The 27,683-nt window shown below is 39.8% G+C and overlaps 1 protein-coding gene across 6 annotated transcripts in view; it reads left to right on the top strand.

Moving 5' to 3' along the window:
* The first annotated feature begins 4,650 nt into the window (after positions 1-4,650).
* Positions 4,651-27,683, top strand: part of BEGAIN (brain enriched guanylate kinase associated) — a 161,738-nt gene continuing 138,705 nt past the window's right edge. For 4 of the 6 annotated variants that reach the window (XM_072116191.1, XM_072116190.1, XM_072116189.1 and 1 more), the window contains exons 1-2: positions 4,652-5,602; positions 20,556-20,584. In XM_072116191.1, coding sequence (XP_071972292.1) covers positions 5,087-5,602; positions 20,556-20,584 — 545 coding nt within the window. In that variant the 5' untranslated portion in view covers positions 4,652-5,086. Of the gene's footprint in view, positions 5,603-20,233; positions 20,585-27,683 lie in introns of those variants that run through there. The other 2 variants (XM_072116186.1, XM_072116192.1) reach the window with 2 other exon arrangements.

Genomic DNA, 27,683 nt, shown 5'->3' with positions numbered 1-27,683 from the left:
AAAATGGAAATGAATGATAATGCGTTTCACGGACCCTTAGTAAATGTGCCCCAATGTGTTATCTTTATTATATGGGTCATCACGATTACGACAAAAACCCATTTATATAGCTTTTATATTGTTAAATTGTTTTACAGAATAAAGAACTCATTTTGTGAGAAATTAGCTTGTTTTTGCATCACTATGTAACAATGGGCATAAAGTTTATATTTTTTTGTTTATAGAGCTGGGTTAGAGCTTATTTTTTGCAGGACAAGCTGTTAATTTTCTTGGAATCATATCAAGGTAAATGTTACTTTTTGATCACTTTTTATGCACTTTTTATGAGGTCAGATGTGAAAATTTCCTAATTTTTGTGAAGTTTTTTGGTGTTTTTTTACGGTGTTCACCATACGGGTTCATTGACAATTTTATTTTACTTTCTGCATAGGCTCACAGCTATACTGTTAGATTGTGCAGAGTGCACAATCCTAACAGGCTGCTAATGAAGGCAGCCCTGGGGTCCTTGTTAGTCCTCAGGGTTGCCATGACAATAATCAGCACCTCTGTGCCCTGCAGGGACGTTGCCGATCGTTGTGGCCATGCACTATAGTCATAGTGACTAGGGCTAAAAAGATGTGATTGCGATAGTCGCGATCCCGGTTGTTACTGCGGGTTCCTGGCTACCACGTACTGCTGGGATCCCGTGGTGATCGCATGGGCTCAGCTTCTGAGCTCAGCTTCATGACATCATTCTACATCAAGATGCCTGAACTAACCGCATCCTATGACGTAGAATTACATTAGCGTGCGGGAAGGGGTTAAAAGCACGGTTGAGAAGGCTTTTGTTGCATTATGTCTGCTTACAAGCCTTTCTTTTTAAAGGAAATAAACCAGTGAAAAAAATTTTCCCTGCTCCTCTTCATCTTCGATCCCGGCGCTGTCTGTCTCTAGTCTTGACATGCTGATAATAACTTAGAAAAGAAACTTATAATTAGCAGGCAGGAGCGTGGGAACAAGATGTCCGATGCTCCGGGCTGATATTTTTGCACGCCCTCACCATCCCGAGAGGTTTCAAGCATGGGAGAGGTAGGTGCCAAAGGCTTGCATAAGTAGCAGCCGGAGCATAGGACATCTTGTCCCTCAATTTTACGTTCCTTTTCTAGGTGATCCCGGCATGTGTCAAGACTAGCAACGGACAGCGGCGTTATCAAGATGAAGAGGAGCGGAGTATTTGTAGGGTTTTTCGAATGTGTTTTCACTGGTTGATTTCCTTTAAAAAGAAAGGCTTTTAATGCACCTAAAGCCTTCTCAGCCATGCATTTAAAGGGGTTACATTGTGTAGGGGCCAAAAGGAAAAGGAAAATGATTGATAATTCCTTGCTCTGGTGGACCTTATATATTCTGGTTCTGCATGGACAGATTTTTACAGTATGCAACACGCATTCACAAAAAACTTAACCCCTTGCTTTTGAGTGACTTTTTCCATTTTACGTTTGTTTTTCACTCCACAACCCTCATTTACATTTTACTGTATTTCTAGACTCAATGGGGTACTTGAAGCCTAGGGGTCTCATCCCTTGACTGATGATGTCACAGTGGCACAGGCCTTATCCAAGATGGTAGCACCATCGCATTTTATGGAGGCACGATCGGTATCAGCAGCAATTGCAGCTGCAAGCCATGGTTGTTAGCATCATAATGTAGCTTACACCAACTATGTATGGAGAGGCTCAGCCCTTGAACTCACTCCACACATGTCTGTTATGGATGTATGGAGCTTGATACGTCAGATGTCGTTAAGGGGTTAAACACCAACTTCTTTTGGTAGTAGCTTGCTTCCTGGTCCTTGTTGGACTGTTGTGCTGCAGATGACTCTGTTAGTAACTTGCGAACTGATTCTTGCCTTTAATTTAAGCATTATTAAATTAGAAATAAATGCCCCCTACCCCTCAGCAGCAGGTCAAAGGTAGCTGCAAGATGAATGGTGCTTGAAAAGGAACAAAGCAAGGAATAACTTATACGGGTTGGTTAGACACACCATCTAGATCTCATTCATATAAAGCATTTAAACTATATAATATAGCCATATTATTACACAAACACATATGATTGAGGTGCTGTATGCTCTGTATGAGGCAGGGTGAGAGTTTTCTATCATGCTATTTCATAATTATTTAATAGATGAGGTCTTCTATAGTAGAAAGATCATCCATTCCATAGGCAACTTGTGAATTAGCACTGTATACTACCCTTGGCCTTTGGCTTCTGAATCCTTAGGTGTTGGCGTGCACCAATGATATTTTAGGGACGGTGCGCTCATATAAAAGAGGCAGTGGCCTTGTGAACTCTCTTCAGGAGTAAAAGTGTGAAAAATTATTGGTTAAAAATTACAGTCAAAAAGGATGGATAGGTAGGTTGGTTGGGAGGTAGGTCCTCAACCCACTTTTCTTATATTTTTTATCACATATGGTCTCAGCAATCTACACTCTATGATAAGCTTATTTTTTTCTTGACATAAAAACATGTAATCCTTTTTCCAGGAGTTTCTATGTAACATACAGCTAGCTGGATTAAAGAAGAAACTCAAGTCTAAAACCAATCAGGGACTTTTCATGATGACAAATTGATTGAAGAAGAAAACATGGCATCCTATTTAGAAACATGAGAATTAATAGGATGTGTCAATCAAGTTAAAGAATGAATCGAGGCCTCTCTGTATGGTTCATGGTGCCGTAGGCACTTTAGAATGATTTAGCCATATTAAACAAGTTTGACCAAGGTTTCTAGCCTTTATTGGCTCATTGCAAAAAAGTATATCCACAGGAGAGGGGATAATAATCTGATTGGTGGGGGATCAGCTGCTGGGGGGTCCCTTTATCACTAATTGACAGTATGCCTTGTGCTGCTCCATTCAATAATAAGGGTATATCAAGCAAATCACTGGTCTAGCAGTGAATTGCATGGCGGAAATACCTGAGCACTGACTGGTTAAGGGTCTGCACCTGAATGGATAAAGTGTCTTATTGCAGGTCACCACCAATCATGTGGAATCTGTAGGAGATCCCAGCGTCCAGAGGTAGATTTCTCTCCAGGACCAACACAGGTCTACTGAAGCATTGCACAGCTCTCATTGAATCATTGGGCTGATTAAGGAATAATGTGATTTGCGCTGTTGCTTTGCAGTCTTTTTTCATTAATTTTTTTCAGTTTTCTGTGTACAGAGCTGTGTTATTTTCTGAGTAACAAATTGTACATCTCATTTTTTTGCAAGATGAGATGACGCTTTCATTGCTACCATTTTGTAGACTGTGCAAGCTTTTGATCACTTTTTATAAACTTTTTATGTGAATTAAAATGCATAAAAGTGGCATTTCAGATATTTGGGCGCTATTTTCCATTGCGGGGTTCACCGCCTGGAATAACCGCTTTTGCATTTTGATAGATTGGACATTTTAGGACACATCAATTCATGACATGTTTGTGATTTTTACAGTTTTTTAAAAAAAATGTTAACTTTAACCGTAGACAGTCTCATCACTCCTACCATATGCTACAATAGTGAAATATGCTGTTTTTACACGTAATACATTAGAACGTGCCACTGGAGAGTCTGCAGAAACTATACAGCCTCGGGTGTTACAGAGGCCACCATCTTTTAAATGCTGCAGGTCGCAATCAAAGGGTGCTAGCATCGATCATGGGTGATAGCAGTGTGAGCCCTTGTCATACAACTTTAACAGTTCCGGTGCTGAAATCCTTTTTTCCTCTCTACTGCCCCAGCCTTGGAGAGTTATGCCCAGCACCCTTTCCTCCACTGAACCATACATACAGCACTACTTATTTCCATTATTTTGATAGTTCACACTGTTAACATGTTGAAAGAGTTTTCTGGCATCATTTTTGGTTAATTTCTATTACCCCTTGCAAAGGAATTTTGGCGTATTATGGGGCTTTGCTTATTCCTGTAATATTTAAAGGAGATCTACCACCAGGATCAAGGATTGTAAGCCAAGCACAATACATACTGATGTCTGCCTCTTGGCAGGAGCTGCTCTTCTATTAGCTTTTTAATACCTTGTTTTTACAAAAAAAGACTTCTAAAATGATGCACCCTCCATGGGTGTTAATGGAGCCTGGAGCCCCTCAGGCTCATTTGAACCGTTTTTAAAGCCTTTTTTCTTAAAGCAAGGGCATGTGACTCTTAAAGAACAACAGATCCTACCAGAGGGGGCACACACCAGTATGTCAGAGTGCTTGGTTTTCAGTTCTTCATCCTGGTGGTAGATGTCCTTTAATAAAAATTGTTAAACCTAAAATAGATCCCATAAGTGTAAAACCTTATAACTTTTGTTTGGTTAGATTTTTCTTGTTCTCGTCTATATGTTTACTCATTTGAATTAAAGCCAGACCCCATTGATCGCCTCCAGCACACACAGCTAATTGCATTCAGTCATGAAGACTAATTAAAACATGACCTTCTCCGATATCTGATTTTAAAAAGCCAAGTGACAATTTTCCACAATGCACCAAAGGATTGATTCACAACTAGCATGTATATCAGCCTACAGTTCAATCAGTCTGCGTTTGTGCTGTCTGACATTGTGCTCCTAGACATTTGCACATTGCATTTGTAGACTTTTATCATTTGGTATTATTCAGATTACAACAGCCTTGTTGTGGAGATTATACCCAGCTGATGCTTGTCCCAGTAGACCGCCGGGGAGATTAATGGTCTCCAAAATAGCCAACCTTCAACACTGAAACCCTCTCAAGATCTCAAGATTTTTGTGAAAAAACAGGAATACTTTAGTTTTAAGCAGGAATACTTTTCACAAGATTTTGGATAAAGATCAAGAATCCTGTTTTCTGTAGCTGACTCATCACTGATCACTGCATCATCTGAATATCATGATGGCCATGTCTTAATTTTGAATTTATTATTCATTTTCCAAAACGTCATAATCTCAATATAAAAAAGACACTTGCTTAAAATTTTTAGTTAAGGAGAACTTGCAAGACATCCTAGCTCTAAGTAGATATATTTTAGATAAAAGATCATTTTCAAACTATACCATAGAAAATACTCACATCGGATCAAACAACAATGTTTTTGAAAAAGGGTAAGCTCAGATTTCGGTTGAGCTCCTCTTCCTCAGACGTACGTCAACAAGATACATTGAATGTCAGAGCAGAAGAGAATGGCACTAAACTTCGATTTTCTAAATTTCTTGATGAGGTTACAGCTAGCGTCCTCAACCCAATCAGCCAAAACAAGACAGACTGGAAGACCTGCAGAAAGACTGATGGAAAAGATAAAGAAACTCTAAAGTACAGTACGAAAAGCCTTGATGATGTACACAGCACAAAGAGTAGTACAAAGTGGAGAGAGGATGCAACCTGTAGAGGCTACCATGAAACAGATAAAGGATTTAGGAGAACGGACTACCCCCTACAAGGGTTGTCCATGTCCCACAACAAAAATGTCTTTAACAATGATTCAGCATTTTTCCATGGTAGCTTAAATTCAACGACTGGAAGTCTATGTAGGCTGGATGGGGGGTATAATAATGGTGACCTCCCTGTGTATAGTCATACTTTTATAACTGAAGGGCCAGACATGGTGAGTATATTCCTAATTATTTTATTACTTCTTTGTCAAATTAATGAAATTTCAGGACCAGTCTATTTATATATGGTCTATTGTACAGTATATATGGTATTAACATTCTTTTACTTTCGAGTTTTGTCTCTCCTCTATATTATATAATAAATTCTTTGTTGGTTATTAATTCAGCTGTGCATTAAAAAAAGACCCTCAAGACTTAAAAGACATCTAACACCTGGATGAAGGGTTGTAAACCGAGCACACTGACATACTGGTGTGTGCCCCCCTCTGGCAGGATCTGCTCTTCTTTTAGCTCTGCTTTTTACAAAAAAAATAGGCTTTTAAAATAATGTAAATGAACATGAGGTGTTTGGGGCAACATAGGTGTTAAAATTTAGAAACTAGAGTATAAAAAGATTAACCCCTTAACGACCTGGCCTTTTTTTCGTCTTTTTCCATTTTCACCTTCAAAAATCTACAACTTTTTTATTTTTACACGTAAAGAGCTCTGATGACTTGTTATGACTTGGGAAGCGGGAAAAAAAATTCCAAATGCAGTGAAAATTGTGAAAAAACGCATTTACGCAGTTTTCTTGTGCTTGGCCTGGATTTTACAGCTTTCACTGTTTGCCCCAAATGATATGTCTACTTTATTCTTTTGGTCGGTACGATCACAGGAATACCAAATTTGTATGGGTTTTATGTTTTCATACATTTACAAAAATTAAAACCTCCTGTAGATAATTTTTTTTTATTTTGCCATCTTATGGCACCAATAACGTTTTCATACTTAAGTTTATGGAGCTGTGGGTAGTGTCATTTTGTGCAAATTTTGATGACATTTTCAATGCTACCATTTTTAGGACTGTACGACCTTTTGATCACTTTGTATAAAAATTTTTATATTTTTTAAAATGGCAAAAAAATGCCATTTCCTACTTTGGGTGCCATTTTTCGTTACGGTGTTAAATGTAGTGAAAAACCTTTATCATATTTTGATAGATCGGGCATTTTTAGATGTGATGATACCTAATGTGTTTATGATTTTTACTGTTTATTTATTTATCAATTCTAGGGAAAGGGGGGGTGATTATAATTTTTAGGTTTTTTTATTCTAATTTTTTTTTTTTTACTTTTTATTTTTCCTAATTTTCAAACCACCTAGGTTACTTTTTTTTTACTTTGTTTATTGATTTTATATTTTACAATGCAAATATAAGTACACAAATGAGAATTGAAGTATCAACGATCATTTAGTTAACAAAAGAGAGCATTTTGCTCCAGAAATTTCCTTATATGGAGGGGAAAAGGAGGGGGGGTATGGGTTAGGACTGGGTATTGGGAGTGGTGGGGTCAATTGGTCCTGGGAAGGTCGGAGTGAAGGGGAGGGTTGATGGGGTGTATCTTATCTATATATAAATAAGTATTTATTATGTTTTTTAAACATTTGAGTTAACAAAAGAACAATTTTTAAAATTTAAAATAAAAAAAAAGTTACTTTAACCCTAGGTTGTTTGATATTACAGTATGGCAGCATATGGGGATTTTCCACCTCATTCATTAAAATGTGCAAATCGCACATTGTAATGAATGGGTTAAAACGAGAGAGCATCAGGTCTTCAGAAGACCCAAGGCTGTCATGGCGACTGATCGCCGCTCCCTGATGACATCACGAGGAGAGACTATCATCACCAAGATGGTGGCTTCCATGTACCATCATCTTTTTGAAGCTACTGGCAGCTTTACCGGCGGCAATTGATGGGAAAACACCCGTGATAAGTGCTAGCCCGTGAGCCCTCTCCATGCACCCGATGCGTGCTGTACTTTTATGGCATGCTTCAGAAAGGGGTTAAAGAAGAGGTTCTTGATTTCTCTGCCCTGCTTTCATATTTAAAATTAAAAGCTTGCTTCTGATTGAAATAATGCACATAAATACATCTTGACTGTTCCAGAATAGGTTGCTCATGCCCAGAGTTGTAGCAGTTCCAATTTATAACATTATCAATAAATGTGCAAAACAATAAGGAACTTAAATGAGGAATTTCTGAAAAATCGCTTACGGACACTCACTTACATTTCAGTACAGTTTTTTGTCTTATACTTACATTCCTTCTTTTCTTATAATGTATGGCAGTGATTTTCAACCTGTGTGCCGCGAACTACGCTGCCCCTGTGTAGAGCTGCCCCGTATTTCTGTGCCCATACTTACCTCCAAGCTCTGCGTCGGCGATCCGCCCATCTTCTGTAGCTCCTGCACCGCGCGGCCCATGTCACGTGACTGACGCGACCTGACGTCAGGTCGCGTCAGTCACATGACCAGAGGCGCGCGGTGCAGGAGCTACAGAAGGTGGGCGGATCGCCATTAGGAGTGAAGGTACGTGGAAGAAGACATCAAGGGTAAGTATATAGGGTTATTATTTGTATAGGGAAGGCAGCTAGGGTCTTTTTTTTATTAGTAAAGGTAGGCTGGGGCTTTTTATTAGTTAAGGGAGGCTGGGGCTTTTTATTAGTTAAGGGAGGCTGGGGCTTTTTATTTGTTAAGGGAGGCCTTTAGGGCCTTTTAATTAGAAAAGGGAGGCCTCTGGGGCCTTTTAATTAGTAAGGGAGGCCTCTAGGGCCTTTTAATTAGTAAAGGGGGGCTCTAGGGCCTTTTAATTAGTAAAGGGGGGGCTCTAGGGCCTTTTAACTAGTAAAGAGAGGCCGCTACGGGCTCTTAATTTGTAAACGGAGGCCTCTAGGGGCTCTTAATTAGTAAAGGGAGGCCGCTAGAGGTTTTTATTAGTAAAGGGAGGCAGCTAGGGCCTTTTAATTAGTAAAGGGAGACCGCTAGGGCCTTTTAATTAGTAAAGGGAGACCGCTAGGGCCTTTTAATTAGTAAAGGGAGGCAGCTAGGGCCTTTTTATTAGTAAAGGGAGGCCGCTAGGGCCTTTTTATTAGTAAAGGGAGGCTGCTAGGGGCTCTTAATTTGTAAACGGAGGCCTCTAGGGGCTCTTAATTAGTAAAGGGAGGCCGCTAGAGGTTTTTATTAGTAAAGGGAGGCAGCTAGGGCCTTTTAATTAGTAAAGGGAGACCGCTAGGGCCTTTTAATTAGTAAAGGGAGACCGCTAGGGCCTTTTAATTAGTAAAGGGAGGCAGCTAGGGCCTTTTTATTAGTAAAGGGAGGCCGCTAGGGCCTTTTTATTAGTAAAGGGAGGCTGCTAGGGGCTTTTTATTAGTAAAGGGAGGCCGCTAGGGCCTTTTTATTAGTAAAGGGAGGCAGCTAGGGCCTTTTTATTAGTAAAGGGAGGCAGCTAGGGCCTTTTTATTAGTAAAGGGAGGCCGCTAGGGCCTTTTTATTGGTAAAGGGAGGCAGCTAGGGCCTTTTTATTAGTAAAGGGAGGCCGCTAGGGGCTTTTTATTAGTAAAGGGAGGCTGCTAGGGGCTTTTTATTAGTAAAGGGAGGCCGCTAGGGCCTTTTTATTAGTAAAGGGAGGCCGCTAGGGCCTTTTTATTAGTAAAGGGAGGCCGCTAGGGGCTTTTTATTAGTAAAGGGAGGCCGCCAGGGGCTTTTTATTAGTAAAGGGAGGCAGCTAGGGCCTTTTTATTAGTAAAGGGAGGCAGCTAGGGCCTTTTTATTAGTAAAGGGAGGCCGCTAGGGCCTTTTTATTAGTAAAGGGAGGCCGCTAGGGCCTTTTTATTAGTAAAGGGAGGCTGCTAGGGACTTTTTATTAGTAAAGGAAGGCCGCTAGGGGCTTTTTATTAGTAAAGGGAGGCCGCTAGGGGCATTTTATTAGTAAAGTAAGGCAGCTAGGGACTTTTTATTAGTAAAGGGAGGTCGCTAGGGACTTTTTATTAGTAAAGGGAGGCCGCTAGGGGCATTTTATTAGTAAAGTGAGGCAGCTAGGGACTTTTTATTAGTAAAGGGAGGTTGCTAGGGGCTCTTAATTAGTAAAGGGAGGCCGCTAGGGGCTCTTAATTAGTAAAGGGAGGCCGCTAGGGGCTCTTAATTAGTAAAGGGAGGCCGCTAGGGTCTTTTAATTAGTAAAGGGAGGCCGCTCGGGTCTTTTAATTAGTAAAGGGAGGCCGCTAGAGGTTTTTATTAGTAAAGGGAGGCCGCTAGGGGTTTTTTATTAGTAAAGGGAGGCCGCTAGAGGTTTTTATTAGTAAAGGGAGGCCGCTAGGGGTTTTTTATTAGTAAAGGGAGGCCTTTTATGACTGTTTTAGTGTAATTTTGTGCTATTTTGGTTGGTGGTGTGCCCCAGGATTTTCTAAGTATAAAAAGTGTGCCGCGGCTCAAAAAAGGTTGAAAATCACTGATGTATGGGAACCCCTTATAATGTACAGCATCATGGAATTCAGTGTGCTCTATTGGTAGTCAATAATAATATTTATAATGTTAGTCCTGAATTCCCACCTGGAAACTGGATAATATATTTCTGCACTTAATGGGTCACATTTATCAAAACTAGTGCAGTCTGTACTCTGTGCAGTTTGCCTGTGGAGTGTGCACCAGATTAATCAAAACTGGTGCATGGTCTTCATGATACTGGCACTCCCCGGCACTGCTCAGGAAGTGTGCATCATTTTTTGGGTGCACTTTGTTCATGCTACAGAATTATGGCACGCGTCAGTTATAAATGTGACGTAAACTCCGACTAAGCACTAACACTCACCTTTAGGTGCACATTTTTTCTGTGTAAATTATCTCCATTTTTGGATTATTGTAGGGTTCAGCCTCATTAATAAAGATTTTGTATAAAATAGATATATGCTATACTATACACAGCCGAGTTTCAGGCAAATGGTACCACCTCAGTCTAATTTGCTGCTCTCTGTAGATTTCTCTCATGCCCAGGAGGCAGCTTTATTTTCTAACAATGGCACACAATTATTACCACATGCCAGGATTTATAGAACATTGCAGTCATAGGAGACTTCTATTAATTTCCTGCTCTGTGGTTATAAATCTACTGTACAAAAATGTACTTAAAGGGATGTATGAGTCTAGAAAAATATTGTTGCTTTCTTTTAGAAGCAGCAGTGTTTATTTTTGCAACTTTTGCGGAATACAAGTAGATGGCTATGACTTGGATTTAATACAAGATACCATACATGGGAAAAATGTTAGCAGTTTCAAAGAAACCCAAAATCTAAGTTGTATGTATTTACCACAGGCTAGAATTGCTTGTATTATGCCATAGAAATAAATGTTATTGGTTTCAGTGCATTCCTAGATTGAACTGACAAGGCTGAAATCCTGTACATATATATACAGGCAGACCCCTAGTTAAGAACACGCGACTTACATATGACTCCTGGTTACAAACGGACCTCTGGATTTTGATAATTTACTGTATTTTAGCCCTAGGCTACAATAAAGAGCTATAACCGTTATCAAAGGTGTCTGTCATTAAGATTTTTTTGGTTAATCCTGGTTTTTATGACAATCCAACATTTTTCAAATCCAATAGTCTTACAGACCCAAAACATTTTGCCTGGAGCTACAATTATAAAGTATACAGTTCTGACTTACATACAAATTGAACTTAAGAACAAACCTGCACGTAACCTGGGGACTGCCTGTACATTGAAAGCCAGCAAACAGTAACAAAGAGCAGGGAGGATTATTGAGAATGCAGCTTTGGAGTTTAAATCTGTGTAAAACTAAAAACTGACATTATAAATAAATAGAAGAGTACAGGTCATCTTGGGGGAAAATCTCTTATCAATGCCCAACTTGGCCAACTACATTTTTCTATTTTTGTATTTTATTCTCCCTGTTATATCCACTGAGTAAAGAATGAGGGCTTGTGTTTTGTGGGATTAGTATTGTTTACGCTCCATTCCTCTGACTGATTTCTAAAATTTTGTAGCCACTGCTGACCAAAGCACATATCCCCATTCCTCACTCACTAACCTCCTTAGACTACTAGAAGATTTTGACAAATTATCAGGCTATAAGATGCATGTAAGTAAAACTGAGGCCTTCTTGATTAACTTCTCCGCGATCAAAAAGCTCTACTAAGCTCCAATTATAAATAAAAGTGGCAAACTCTGTCCCTTAGATATTTGGGAATTCATTTCACTTCTATACTATTAATCCCAATAATCACAGAATTATCCAAGCCTTTTAAATTCACTTAAACAGTTATTAGGCAAATGGCACAAATGATGGCTTTCTTTCATTGGTAGGACTGCAGCAATGACAATCCTGCCAAAGCTTATGTACTACTTTGAGAATTTGCCAGCTCCACTCCCTTCAGGGCGCATTGAGCACTTGAGGCTTTCTCTCTTGCAGTTCATTTGGGTGCATAAATGCCCATCGTATCTGGTCATACTACAAGCCAGAGATGAAGGGGGCCTAGCAATGCCAGATCTTCTTAAATACTACTGGGTGGCAGAATTCCAGTTTGGTCCACCTTATTTGCCTATTCAAGGTGGATTCAAATAGCAATGCTTTTATTTTAATGCAGTTTCTGGGATATATCCACTACCCCACAATTGGTACCCTTATAAGGTCTCTTGGAACCAACCAGATCAGTTTGGCCCATGTGTGGGGGCCCCTTCCCTGTATAATCTAAACATTCCTCTATGACTTCCATTTTGTACAGTCCATGTCTTGACTTTCACTGGTACAGTGTCATTTTCTCCCTACGCGGGCATAATACTATTTACTATAGATGGAACCTGGTCGACCTTGCATATAATTCCTCCAGTGCATAATGGTGCTCCCAATGGGCCAGGACATCTGAGCATATACAACAAAGCATGTATCAAAACATGCATGTATGCCAACAATGATGCACAATTTTGATGAAATCCCCCTCCACTGACATACCCCTCCATGTCAGACTAAATGGGATTTTTTTTAGGTAAAAAGTTACCATAATCAACAAGTTGTTTGGTGTCGGATGAAGCCACTAAGACCTCTTAGGGTGTGCACTATAAGGGTAACCAAAACAAGCTATAAATGTTTTTATTCCACACACCTGCCTTATTCCATTCCATTGCATTCCAATGTATCCTAATTACAGATGTGCCGGTTAGTTGAATTTCAGGTTTGATGGGTTTGTCCAAATTTTGTGACAAAATTTGGTTTGGAACACAAACCCCAATGAAGACAATGGGGACCTGGAATTTATCACCCAAAAATAGCTGAAGAAAAAACTAGAGGGCTCAAAAATTGTGGGAATAATAGAGCAGTCTCCCTGTCCAAAGTGGACTAGGAAAAGTATTTGTGATAATAACATAACATTAAAAAAACAACAACAAAGATATAATAAAAAATATAATTTAAAAAAATGATGTCCCAGTGGTCAAAGGCACTCTGGGTGTTCAGACCTACTTATTAACATAGAGGATTAAAGAACCAATGGAAAAACCACACACCCACCCTTTCACTATGGTTAAAGGTGCTCCCCAGATATTCTCTCTGCGATAAAAGAAGCAACCTCTTACTGCGGTTAAAGATGCTCTGTGACATATCCAGCCCGGCCAATCACAAGCCTACCTACAGAAAACAAGCCTGTGGTTGGTAACGTGCTGTTTGTTATAAAAAAAAATACAGTTAAACAAAAAATAATAATAATAATCAGCGTTATCTCTGTTTATGAAAACCACTGTCAAAGTTTAGTTTGATGTCCCCAAAAGATTAATGCTGGCCATACATGTAAAAAGAATTGTTGGCAAAATCTGATCTTCTATATATGAAGGCCAAATGATGGTTTCCTGCTATAGGTTTCAGGGATAGAACAATATGCTATTCTTTGTTTAAGCAGTAGCAAACAAATTGCAGTGTTGACCCCTAAAGGCTTTACAATAAGTTGGGTGCAGATAAAAGGAAGAAAGGCATGTCTACAGAACAGTATATATTTCTTGAAGTCTGTTACCATGGAGAGATATCTTCATCTGAACTCCTGTATACACAAAATCACAGGATCCTTTTTTTTACAAATTTGCCTTCCACCTTTTTTAGCAACATTATAAACATCACAATTTTTTTGTATTTGGACAAACTTCAATTTGTTAAGCTATGAACACAGTAAACAACACTGCTGTAATTGAAATTCCCTTATTGCTTTAGGTTGTATATGTTAAGATTTGTCATGTCATAGCAAAAAAACTAGTGCAAATGTCACACTTGGAAGTTTTCCCATCTTGTAGGTTAAGATGAACAATCATTCTCCAAGAGATAGAATTTACTGTAATGCCCAGGATGTCAAAGTAAAGGTCATGAATTGCCCACATGCCTGAGGGTACATTGTCAATGTATGTACTGAGCTGGAGAATGCTGCAACTACTGCGTAGAAACACAACTTCTCATAAAATATTTTAAGAATAGACTGTGTACATATGTAAGTCAAAAGACAGCACCATGTAATACTTTTGAAAATAGGTCAATATAACCTAATATAACCAGTTGTGCAGTCTTTATAAACTTATATCTAACTTTGTCCTCAGCTTATATGTAAGGCAGGGCCGGATTAAGGTTGGTGGGGGCCCCTGGGCGCAAAATATGGTGGAGGCCCCCATTGAATGTAGTCCAGACAGGGAACAGCTCCCCCAGTAATCACTGTATACAGCTCCCCCAGCAATCACTATATACAGCTCCCCCAGCAATCACTATATACAGCTCCCGCAGTAATCACTGTATACAGCTCCCTCAGCAATCACTGTATACAGCTCCCCCAGCAATCACTGTATACAGCTCCCCCAGCAACCACTGTATACAGCTCCCGCAGCAATCACTATATACAGCTCCCCCAGCAATCACTGTATACAGCTCCCCCAGCAATCACTGTATACAGCTCCCTCAGCAATCACTGTATACAGCTCCCCCAGCAATCACTGTATACAGCTCCCCCAGCAACCACTGTATACAGCTCCCGCAGCAATCACTATATACAGCTCCCGCAGCAATCACTGTATACAGCTCCCGCAGCAATCACTATATACAGCTCCCCCAGCAATCACTATATACAGCTCCCCCAGCAATCACTATATACAGCCCCCCCAGCAATCACTATAAACAGCTCCCCCAGCAATCACTATATACAGCTCCCCCAGCAATCACTGTATACAGCTCCCCCAGCAATCACTGTATACAGCTCCCTCAGCAATCACTATATACAGCTCCCCCAGCAATCACTATATACAGCTCCCCCAGTAATCACTGTATACAGCTCCCTCAGCAATCACTGTATACAGCTCCCCCAGCAATCACTGTATACCGCTCCCCCAGCAACCACTGTATACAGCTCCCGCAGCAATCACTATATACAGCTCCCCCAGCAATCACTGTATACAGCTCCCCCAGCAATCACTGTATACAGCTCCCCCAGTAATCACTGTATACAGCTCCCCCAGCAATCACTATATACAGCTCCCGCAGCAATCACTATATACAGCTCCCGCAGCAATCACTATATACAGCTCCCGCAGCAATCACTATATACAGCTCCCCCAGCAATCACTATATACAGCTCCCCCAGCAATCACTATATACAGCTCCCCCAGCAATCACTATATACAGCCCCCCCAGCAATCACTATATACAGCTCCCCCAGCAATCACTATATACAGCTCCCCCAGCAATCACTGTATACAGCTCCCCCAGCAATCACTGTATACAGCTCCCCCAGCAATCACTGTATACAGCTCCCCCAGCAATCACTGTATACAGCTCCCCCAGCAATCACTGTATACAGCTCCCCCAGCAATCACTGTATACAGCTCCCCCAGCAACCACTATATACAGCTCCCGCAGCAACCACTAAATACAGCTCCCCCAGCAATCACTAAATACAGCTCCCCCAGCAATCACTGTATACAGCTCCCCCAGCAATCACTATATACAGCTCCCCCAGCAATCACTATATACAGCTCCCGCAGCAATCACTATATACAGCTCCCCCAGCAATCACTGTATACAGCTCCCCCAGCAATCACTGTATAAAGCTCCCCCAGCAATCACTGTATACAGCTCCCCCAGCAATCACTGTATACAGCTCCCCCAGCAATCACTATATACAGCTCCCCCAGCAATCACTGTATACAACTCCCCCAGCAATCACTATATACAGCTCCCCCAGCAATCACTATATACAGCTCCCCCAGCAATCACTATATACAGCTCTCGCAGCAATCACTATATACAGCTCCCCCAGCAATCACTATATACAGCTCCCCCAGCAATAACTATATACAGCTCCCCCAGCAATCACTATATACAGCTCCCCCCAGCAATCACTATATACAGCTCCCCTATAGCTATATACACACCCTATAATAACTATATACACACCCCTATTACTATATACAGTCCCCCTATAACTATATACACACCCCCTATAACAACTATATACACATTCATATTATTGCTATATACCCCCCCCCCCCCATAATAACTATATACACATTCCTACAATTGCTATATACCCCCCCCCATAATAACTATATACACATTCCTATTTTTCCTATATACCCCCCATACTAACTATATACACATTCCTATTATTGCTATATACCCCCCATACTAACTATATACACATTCCTATTATTGCTATATACACCCCCCATAATAACTATATACACATTCCTATTATTGCTATATACACCCCCCCATAATAACTATATACACATTCCTATTATTGCTATATAACCCCCCATACTAACTATATACACATTCCTATTATTGCTATATACACCCCCCATAATAACTATATACACATTCATATTATTGCTATATACCCCCCATAATAACTATATACACATTCCTATAATTGCTATGTACACCCCCCCCCATAATAACTATATACACATTCCTATTTTTGCTATATACACCCCCATACTAACTATATACACATTCCTATTATTGCTATATACACCCCCCATAATACCTATATACACATTCCTATTTTTGCTATATACCCCCCCATACTAACTATATACACATTCCTATTATTGCTATATACACCCCCCATAATAACTATATACACATTCCTATTATTGCTATATACACCCCCCATAATAACTATATACACATTCCTATTATTGCTATATACACCCCCCCATAATAACTATATACACATTCCTATTATTGCTATATACCCCCCCATACTAACTATATACACATTCCTATTATTGCTATATACACCCCCATAATAACTATATACACATTCATATTATTGCTATATACCCCCCATAATAACTATATACACATTCTTATAATTGCTATGTACACCCCCCCCTTATTGCTATATACCCCCCATAATAACTATATACACATCCTATAATTGCTATGTACACCCCCCCTTATTGCTATATACCCCCCATAATAACTATATACACATTCCTATAATTGCTATGTACACCCCCCCCCCATAATAACTATATACACATTCTTATTTTTGCCATATACACCCCCATACTAACTATATACACATTCCTATTATTGCTATACACACCCCCTCCCCATAATAACTATATACACATTCCTTTTATTGCTATATACCCCCCATAATAACTATATACACATTCCTATTATTGCTATATACACCCCCCCATAATAACTATACACACATTCCTATTATTGCTATATACCCCCCCATAATAACTATATACACATTCCTATTATTGCTATATACCCCCCCCCATAATAACTATATACACATTCCTATTATTGCTATATACACCCCCCCCATAATAACTATATACACATTCCTATTATTGCTATATACCCCCCCCCATAATAATTATATACAATCCCCCAATAACAACTATATACATTCCTACATAAAATACTAAAATTGTACTCACCCTCCATAGTTCCCACGATGCGCGCCGTCCTCATCCTCCCTCGCGGTGTCGGGTGGATGTAAACAAAGATAGCGGCGCCATGCTACAGACGTGCCGTGAGTCGCGGTGCGGTGACGTCACACGCGGTGCCGTCACACTCTGCGTCGTCACAGAGCGGCAGGGCGCCGCCATCTTTATTTACTTCGATCGTCTATGGCAGAGCAGGGAACTTATTGTTCCCTCGCTCTGCCATAGATTTAAGGCAGACATATCAGCGGCATATGGCCCGCAGCCCGGGAAGCCCGGCAACGAATATACTGTTGGCGAATCGCCCCAATTTGGTGGGAGCCCCTCTAAAGGTGAAGTGGTGGGGGCCCTGGGGCACTCGCCCCGCGACCCCCCCCCCTCTATGATCCAGCTCTGATGTAAGGATTACTTTCTGATCAGAAAAAAAGAAAAAAGCTTCATATCAGTGTTCATTGGGAATGCATTATATTAACTACAAAAATTCAGGTGGGCTTCCCGTTATTCCGCAGCCGATCTCTGTAAAAAGGACCGCAGCCGATCTCTGTAAAAAGTGTTGATGAGACCCAAACTGCAGACTTTTGAATTCATAATAAGTCTTGCCGGTTTGAGTCCCTTGGAGCCAACGCCAAACTTAAATTACAAGTTTTGGGCCGGGTACCAGTTTGGCTCAACCACCCTGCTAGTAATACCCACAATCACTGCTGGCATGACATCATAGGGAATGGCAGCCTTCCCCAAAATGGTGGTGTGCAGAACCGCTGGCGTGTTTGCGTGGGTTTCCTCCAGGTCCTACGGTTTCCTCCCACACTCCAAAACACACTGGTAAGTTGATTAGATTATGAGCTCCATTGGGGGCAGGGACCGATTTGGCAAACTCTGTGCAGCGCTGCATAACCTGTGTGCACTATATAAATTAAATAAAGAATTATTATTATTGTTTGTGTGACACACACACAGCCACAGTGATTTAAATGCACTACTTCATCACACAAGGCAGCTGACAGATCATCTGTATGCTATACCACACAGGAGAGCTGACACATTCTACATACAACACCCCACAGAAGCAGGGATGTAACTAGGAGAGGCAGGGCCCCATAGCAGACTTCTGAATGCCCCCCCCCCCCTCCCTCCAGGCATTTTTACACTTTTACACACATTTATACACTCTTATACACATGCACACATATAGAGGATATACATATAACTTATACACACAGTGTCATATACAGACGTACAGCATATATACACATATACAGTATTTACATACCATATACACATACAGCATGTACACATCACAAATAAACGCACATATACAGTATATATACATTACATATGTTATATACATGTTATGCTGTACAATGTGCAGCATAATATGTATTTAATTGTTTATGCCCTCCATTATTTAGTGTCAGGTAGGATGACAGGGGCCCCTGACACTGAGGGCCCTATAGCAGTTGCTATGGCTTCTACTATCTCAGTTACGCCCCTGCAAAGGTGAGCTGACACATACTATATACAACACCACACAGGAAAGCTGACAGATCATACCACACCACAGGAGAAATGGCAGATTATCTATATATTACACAGGCAAGCCGATAGATCCTCAATACACTGTAGGGCACAGGAGAGCTGACAAATCCTTTATACTACACCACACAGGAAAACTGGCAGTCTCTTTATATACTGCACCACACCACACAGAAGAGCTGATAGATCCTCTGTATACTACACCACACAGAAGAGCTGATAGATCCTCTTTATACTACACTACACAGAAGAGATAGTAGATCATCTATACTGCACCACAAAGTAGAGCTAACAAATCTTCTACATTACACCACTTTGTAGAGCTGACAGATCCTTTATATTGCACCACACAAGAGAAATGACAGGACCATAGAGGAGAACTGACAAATCCTCTATACTACACTAGAACTGACAGATACCCTTGTACTTCACCACACAGGAGAGGTGACAGATTCTCTATACTACACCACACTGTAGAGCTGTAGAGTTAATAGCTAGTCTATACTACACCACACATGAGAGATGACAGATCATCCATACTACACCACACAGGAGAGCTGACAGATCCCTTAAACTACACCACACAAGAGAGCTGACAGACTCTCTATATACCAGGCCACACAGGGGACATGACAGATCCTCTTTACACTACACCACACATAAGGGCTGACTGATACTCTATACTGCACAATACAAGAGAGCTGATAGATCCACTATACTGAGCCAGAAAGGATAGCTGACAGATCCTATATACCTTAGCAATCAGTAGTGATGATAGATCATTTTGACTGTGCCTAAAGAAAGCTGAAAGATTGTCTATACTGTGACATGCAGACATGCTGACCAACACTCTATACTTGACCCAAAAGGAGATCTGACAGACCCCTGAATAATTCAGCACAGAATCATTTATCAAACTAAATTCTTCCTTCTTTCTTCAAAACAATCCAATAATAGGGCAAGTGATCCTACTCCCTATAGTTACAAATGACATGTATTCATGAATGACATTCTCCTGGTGGTCGTCACCATGTGCCGCCAGCTCCTGAAATCTTTAGTACCAAATCTGCTTTCCCCTCCTCTGCCTACTGTTAAAACATTTCTGATATTAGAATAAGAAAGTTACTCATATTACAATTCCGTAAGCGGTTTTGCACACTGCAGCTTCTTCGAGGATATGAGAAAATCTACAAAGCAGAAAAAATTAGCCCAGAGCCACTGTTATATCTCCTTCATAGACAATATGCTTCAACTTTTTTTCCCCTAAGCAATCCAGCAAGCAGCAAACCTGTTACTTGCTTTCTCTCCTTCTCCCTCTCCCTCTCCCTCTCTCCCTCTTGCTCTGTGTGTGTTTTTTTATTCAGTCTTTGCTCTACTACTGAGTCATTGTGCTGCTTTTGGCTCGTGGGTCTTACATGGTTTTTCCTGCACAGTGCGGATTTTGCTCCTGAGTTAATCGTTCAATGTTATTTTCTGCTAATGCAGATGTGATTCCCTTCACTGTCGCTTGCTATACAGCTGCTTATAGAGAGAAGGGAAAAAAAAACATCAATAAGGCTTTGGCTATGCAGAAATCTGAAGACTGAAAGCTCTGACTATCATTCATATGAGACTCCTGTTTCATTTCTTCTAGGCCTCTGCTGCAGAGATGGAGAAAATCAGGTAAGTGACCCTTTATACTCATATTAAGTCCCTCACAGCTGTCATTTCTAAGAATTATCATTTGCAGTGGAAAGATTTATGAATTGCATTGGCTTATGGAGTATGACATAGACTTTTAATACAATGGGCATCATAATGTATGATCTATTTTCTATATACAATGATTGCAAATCTACAGAAGCTCCTATCCCTTCCATAGGGTCTGTCATTTTCTTCTCGCAGGATGAGGCTTCAAGACCTGATAAAACAGCTGCCCTGTGGTCTGCTTCTGTCTATGCTATCCGCTTGCCAGCATGTGTTGTCTGTTATCTGTATATTCCTGTAATGCAACAATGTATATGTATGTCTACAACCGTCTTATTGTATTGTAGCACTTGCCTTGTGGTTTGACTGAAGATGTGATACAGGCATAGAAGGCTCCCAGAGCATTGCTGTATAATAATCACTACAGACCGGAGCCTCCGAGGCTAATTACCAGATCCACAGAACCTTGGCTCTTCATAAACATTAACTATATTGACTTTATATATTGGGTGGTGGAAATGCCATGTTCACAGTGATGTATAGCTTCAGAGTTTAGAGAATATCCATAGGTTCTTTAAACAAACACAAGGCTGGGAAGTTTAGGCTTTGTAGCTATATGGTAGAGTCATGTGTGGGATGGTTGGTGACTTGTTGGCTAAAGGGCTGTCAATCAGTGCACAGCTTCTTGGGACCAGTGTTGATATGTGCCTTAGTAATGGTATCATGAGGGGAATTTACTATTGGGCATTGTTTTAATGGAGAGTCCATTTCTAAATCATCAATGAGCTGGGAAGTGTAGAGTATAGAGGTGGTGCAATCATACAGGACATGAGGTGATTTTGGTCAAATGGTTGAAATATGGTGGTTTTTTTGTGGAACAGACATGGTCATTGTTAGACACAGGGTTTGGGAAAAGGATTATGAAAAGTTCAAATTGTTGGCTAAAGGATTAAGAAATAGTGGAGTTGTTTCTGGCCAAAGAAGTCATATTTTGGGATGGGGTTACATGTGGAAAGATAGTCAGTGGATTTGTTGTACATTAGTTTGGCTATTGTTTTATAAAGAAAACTTTAATAAATGGTGGGTTTATCTGTGAAAGTATCAGTGTCCTGAACAAAGGGCGGATTGGTTGCCGGGTGATAGTATTGGTTAATTGAATAACTGTAATCATTGGAAAATGATGTGTTCATATTTTCCTAAACAGGGGATAATGGGTGGTGGTGGCTGTACATTTGGGATGGTCAGTATGTAATACATAGGGTTGATAAAAATGTAGGAGGTGGGATGGTTTGTGTACTGTTGGTAAGCGGTTGCTTTATCTAATAGGTAATAATGGAATATACAATATGTTTTTGGGCACAGAGTTGCCAGGTTCTAGGTCACATTAGACTTTTATTATAACCAAACCATTTGCAAGTCAGTAGCACTTTTTCTGCAAGTTTGAAGACCCAAGAGAAAGTGAAAACCAGAAGTGATGCTTTACACCCGAAAAACCCGTCATTATATGACTTTCAATAAAACTTTAGGCTACATAGGACACATAGGAGATTATATGAGGGCATTTCAACACACATTAACAAGTCAAGCAGTATTCTCATCTGTTTGATATAGACAACTACACCTTTTTTCTGTATTGCTAGCTTTTATACATAGTGTCATATTAGTGGTCTCCAGTCATTGGCAAACTACAAACTAAGTGTAACCTTTAGGCCATGCTTGGAGTTGTAGTTTGGCCATAACTCGAGTGATTGGATGAGCCCGCTGTTCCAGAGTCTTTGAACTGGGGTGGACTTTCTATGTATTCTGAATAAATACATTTTTGGTTTATCCTCTATTTCTGTATTTAGTAAGTGTTCCATAACAAACATTTGAAGATTTAAGAGGGGTTGTTCTGTTTTAATTATTTTTAAGCCCCAAATGCCTTTAAATAACATATAGTAACAGAATGTACTTTCTATGCTTTTCTTCCAGCAATTCAGTGCTGCTCCAACATTTCTCCTTATCTCTGTTATGATACAAACAGCATGTGACTGCTGCAGCCAATCAATCTGGGGACATTAGCATACATATTAACTGGAATATTTGATTTCCATCACTGAGTCCTCATCCCAGTTGTATAAAACCTCACGGCTTATCCAATGGGGGGGCTTCAGCGATGCTGTGCCACCTTTGCATAACAGAGACTACCGTGCTGGAGCTGGAATGTGGGGGAAAATTAAGGAAAGTATTTAATAATGAGGGCAATAAGGTGACCATTGGGCAAGGGAGGAAGACTCCTGACTGGGGAAAACCACCAGTATCTAGCAGAAGGCTGATGCAGGGTTACATGTTGGTAGTAGTGCTCTCCTGCAGTGGATGATGAGGTGAATCCAGGAGGTAAAGACCAAATGATGCAGGAGAGGCAAAAGAACACCTGCTCATGACACAGTTTACTTCGAAGCCTGGAGATTACCTATATTTTGAAGTGAAGGTACACTTTGTTTTACAGTACACAATACTAAGTCACCGTGTGCACAGCTAAGCTTTTATCATGAAGTTTCTATAATCCCATACTTGTAGGGTCCTATTCCTTGTGGCCCCTCATGCCCTTTAATATGTAACTCTGCTCTGGCTTTGCGGGGCCATTTTTTCTTTTATCTGCACAACATTTTTACTGGATGTACAAAGGCGGTTCTAGCATGAAATGGTGGATTCCATGGTGGATTGTTCTCTTCTTCTCTAAAGTATCTGTCAGTGTGTTCCCGACCATATGGGGTCACTTTTAAAGGATGTGAGTCTCTCTCACCTGGACTATGGAGTCTGATCAGTCTGAATGTATAATAGAATGACTTCCTTTTAAAACTCACTGTCTTTGCTCTTTTTATCAGCACAGTTTAAAGAAGCAGTAGTTATAGTGCGACAAACGTTCTTTGTTGTACATACTGTGGGAGATATTTATCAGTGCTTCTACGACAGTTTTGTGGTGTAGAAGCATTGAAATAATCACAATTTCTTGCACACTGCAAGAAATTGCGATTATTTTGCTAATACCCAACCTCCATGCCATGTGGGCGTTGAGGGACATGGCCACTGGCCGATTGGCCCACATATGGTTTTCCTGCCCCGTGCCTGTGCACTTTCTAAAAGCCTGAGAATATATTTTTGCAGGTACTTGCAGAAAACTACACCAGGTTGGGTGCTGGGATGGAGGGGTGAGGCCGGCGCATATTTGATGTATGTTATTTAATGTCACCATTTATACAAGTTGTAATATTTAGGGATACATCTGTACATTTGAATGCTGATGTTCTTGAATGCTAAGGTGTAGCTTGTGTAACATGGCCACCTTGCAGATTTTCTTATCTAAATACAGTAGATCTAAAACCTATGCTTTATCAATGCTTCATATTTCTGTATAGTTGGCGAAACACCATTTTTCTGCCGGACCTCCAATACCTTAATCCATTAATATCTTAATAGACTTTATTAATGAATTGAAAGTTTCTCTACACGCAGTCACTGCTAGATGGATAATTCAATAGTAAAATAAATAGAGAAAGCTCCCTCTATTGGTGGATGCATGTGGAGAGAATAGTATAGCTAAAAGGGAGATCTGTGTAAGATTTTTTGTGCTGTATGTTAGGACAGGAATGTAAAAAATGCATTTATATTCCAAGATTGTAGCTGGAAACTTTGTGTTACTGCTGTGTGATCTCTTTACTAAACACAGTACAGCCCCTCCCTTCTGCTATTATTCTTCTGTTATTCACTGCTGTAGCAGTCTTCTATTTCAGTACTAACTAATTTACTCAGAGAGGAGGGGTTGTGCTATTACCAGTAAAGAGATCTCATACACCAGTGCTCTAAGTACAACTGCAATCCTGTAAAAATGCATTTTTCACAGTCCTGCTGCTACTTACAATTTACACAAAGCTATGATAAGACCAATGATTTTCTTTAGTGTCATATTTCGCTTTACCTGGTCAAAACTACTGGCAGATTCCCATTAAACTATACCTATACACATAATTTTAGCTCTAACCACTAGTCATACAGTGAATTTCAATGTGGCGTGGGGTTAAATAGTGGACCATAATTCAGGACCCTTATTTGGTAAGTCTGCAGGCTCCAGTGTTTTGAATGAAGCTGCAATTATGGCATCATCTTTTATTTATGCAGCCTGATTCGCATGCCCCTGGCTGCATCTGTTTTCGTGCATTAAGTGAACACTTTAACACCCCATTGGACTCGTCTGTCAGACCTGTGCATGGTAAATCAGGCCTGATGTCTCCAAAACAAGTCAATTATTTTCTGTAGGAGAAATACCCCTAAGATACCATAAGGAAAACATAGAGGATGTAATTCAGGCAACAGGTCATAAAAAAGATGTTTCTAATGAACAATCTGAGTGCAGGAGAAGCTTCTTCCTGAGTAATGAGCTATATGGAAGCCAGTGTGTACCATTGCCATGGAAATAGCTGTCACTAAGCAATCGGGAACATTTGTTTATGCCGAGGAAATATAGAGCTGCAGATCTCTTTTTCAGTGGTTAATAATGAAACATCCTTAATAGTCAACTAAGCTAGCACTTCAAATACTGTCTTTATTACCAATATATAGGACGGTAGTATTTAATATAGAAAGCTAGATATGGGAAAGACAAATAGGTGGATGGGTGGGTAGGTAGGTAGGTTGGATACATAGCTAGCTATGTAGAAGACAAATAGGTATGTGGTTATGTAGTAGATAAGCCTGATGAATAGATAGCTAGGTATATAGAAGAGAAATAGGTATGTGGTTATGTAGTAGATAAGTCTGATGAATAGATAGCTAGGTATATAGAAGACATATAGGTATGTGGTTATGTAGTAGATAAGTCTGATGAATACATAGCTAGGTATATAGAAGACAAATAGGTAGGTGGTTAGGTAGTAGATAATTCTGATGAATAGATAGCTAGGTATATAGAAGACAAATAGGTATGTGGTTAGGAAGTAGATAAGTCTGATGAATAGATAGCTAGGTATATAGAAGACATATAGGTATGTGGTTATGTAGTAGATAAGTCTGATGAATACATAGCTAGGTATATAGAAGACAAATAGGTAGGTGGTTAGGTAGTAGATAATTCTGATGAATAGATAGCTAGGTATATAGAAGACAAATAGGTATGTGGTTAGGAAGTAGATAAGTCTGATGAATAGATAGCTAGGTATATAGAAGACATATAGGTATGTGGTTATGTAGTAGATAAGTCTGATGAATACATAGCTAGGTATATAGAAGACAAATAGGTAGGTGGTTAGGTAGTAGATAATTCTGATGAATAGATAGCTAGGTATATAGAAGACAAATAGGTATGTGGTTATGTAGTAGATAAGCCTGATGAATACATAGCTAGGTATATAGAAGACAAATAGGTAGGTGGTTAGGAAGTAGATAAGTCTGATGAATAGATAGCTAGGTATATAGAAGACAAATAGGTATATGGTTAGGAAGTAGATAAGTCTGATGAATAGATAGCTAGATATATAGAAGACATATAGGTATGTGGTTATGTAGTAGATAAGTCTGATGAATACATAGCTAGGTATATAGAAGACAAATAGGTAGGTGGTTAGGTAGTAGATAATTCTGATGAATAGATAGCTAGGTATATAGAAGACAAATAGGTATATGGTTAGGAAGTAGATAAGTCTGATGAATAGATAGCTAGGTATATAGAAGACAAATAGGTAGGTGGTTATGTAGTAGATAAGTCTGATGAATAGATAGCTAGGTATATAGAAGAAAAATAGGTATGTGGTTATGTAGTAGATAAGTCTGATGAATAGATAGCTGGGTATATAGAAGACTAATAGATAGATAGAAAAGGATAGAAAAGGTGAAAGATTGGTCAATGGATATGTAAACTGATGCATAATGAATTAAGTATATAACAAGTATATAACAAGCATATATAGACTGATGGATAGATAGCTAGGTATGTATAAGACAGATGAGTAGGGGACTAGGTACCTATGTATGTTAAGGTAGATAGAGAAAAGATAAAATGGTGGGTGGAAAGGTACACTGTTGGATATATTGGTAGGTATATAGAAGATATGTAGTAGATCGGTAGGAAACTAGACAAATAGGTATGCGGCTATGTATACAGGTAAATACCACATCCTCTACATACGACTACATTCTGGGGTCATCCCCAACTTGCAACTTGTGTCTTACCCATGATGACCCCCTGAGGAAGTGTGAGCGAAATGCGCATTGAGGTGTCCATTTGCTGTATCGCTTAGCACCATGGGTAAGACACTGGTCTAACTTTGTATGTCTTGAACATTGGATTCATATTGATAGTACTATTACCCGGAGGAGAGATGTATTTAGAGTAGATAGTTCCCCAATGTTTAAAGCTATACCCAAGTGGCGCTAATGGTTTTTTGTGGCTCTTGGACCACAATACTGGTTTTCTCCTGGTATTATACTTGCTGTGAATACTTATACTTTGTATTTTTTAATATAAAAATACATGAATTTCATGTTGTTTTTAAGAAAACAGCAGACTCCGTTTTTCCTTTCGTGAAATGTATATAAATAGGTTTATGTATAGACATTCATCAAATGATTTTTCTTGCCAATTTGTAATTTCTTTTTAGTGCCAAAAATCTAAAGGCCTTTTCCAACTATTCAGATACAGTGGCTTAAAAATAGAACCAATATAAAGCCAGATTTATGACTGTTTAAAATAATTGCAAAAAATAGCAAGGTCACTTTATTACCCCACCTGGTGTATGTGCTTGCGATTATTTTATTCATCCTGTGATTATTTTGCGAATATGAAAAAAAATCCCACTCCCTCCCGCTGAGAGATTTAGTAAAGGTTAACGTTAATAATCTGATGGGCAGTTGAGCTCTACAGGCAGTAATAGAACTATCACAACACCCCCAGAGCCCTTTAGGCACTTTAGCATCATTTTAAAAGTTGATTTTAGAAGGAAGGAGGCCATGGATAACAAATATAAGAAGATTACCACAGTCACAGTGCTTGTATATATGAGTAAGTGGCCCTGGTTTGTTATGCTTGATTTTGAGAGTAGAT

The sequence above is a fragment of the Engystomops pustulosus genome, chromosome 7, assembly GCF_040894005.1.
Source record: "Engystomops pustulosus chromosome 7, aEngPut4.maternal, whole genome shotgun sequence".
Taxonomy (NCBI): domain Eukaryota; kingdom Metazoa; phylum Chordata; class Amphibia; order Anura; family Leptodactylidae; genus Engystomops; species Engystomops pustulosus.
Note: the sequence above shows the minus strand (reverse complement) of the source record. Positions and strands in the feature narration are given on the sequence as shown.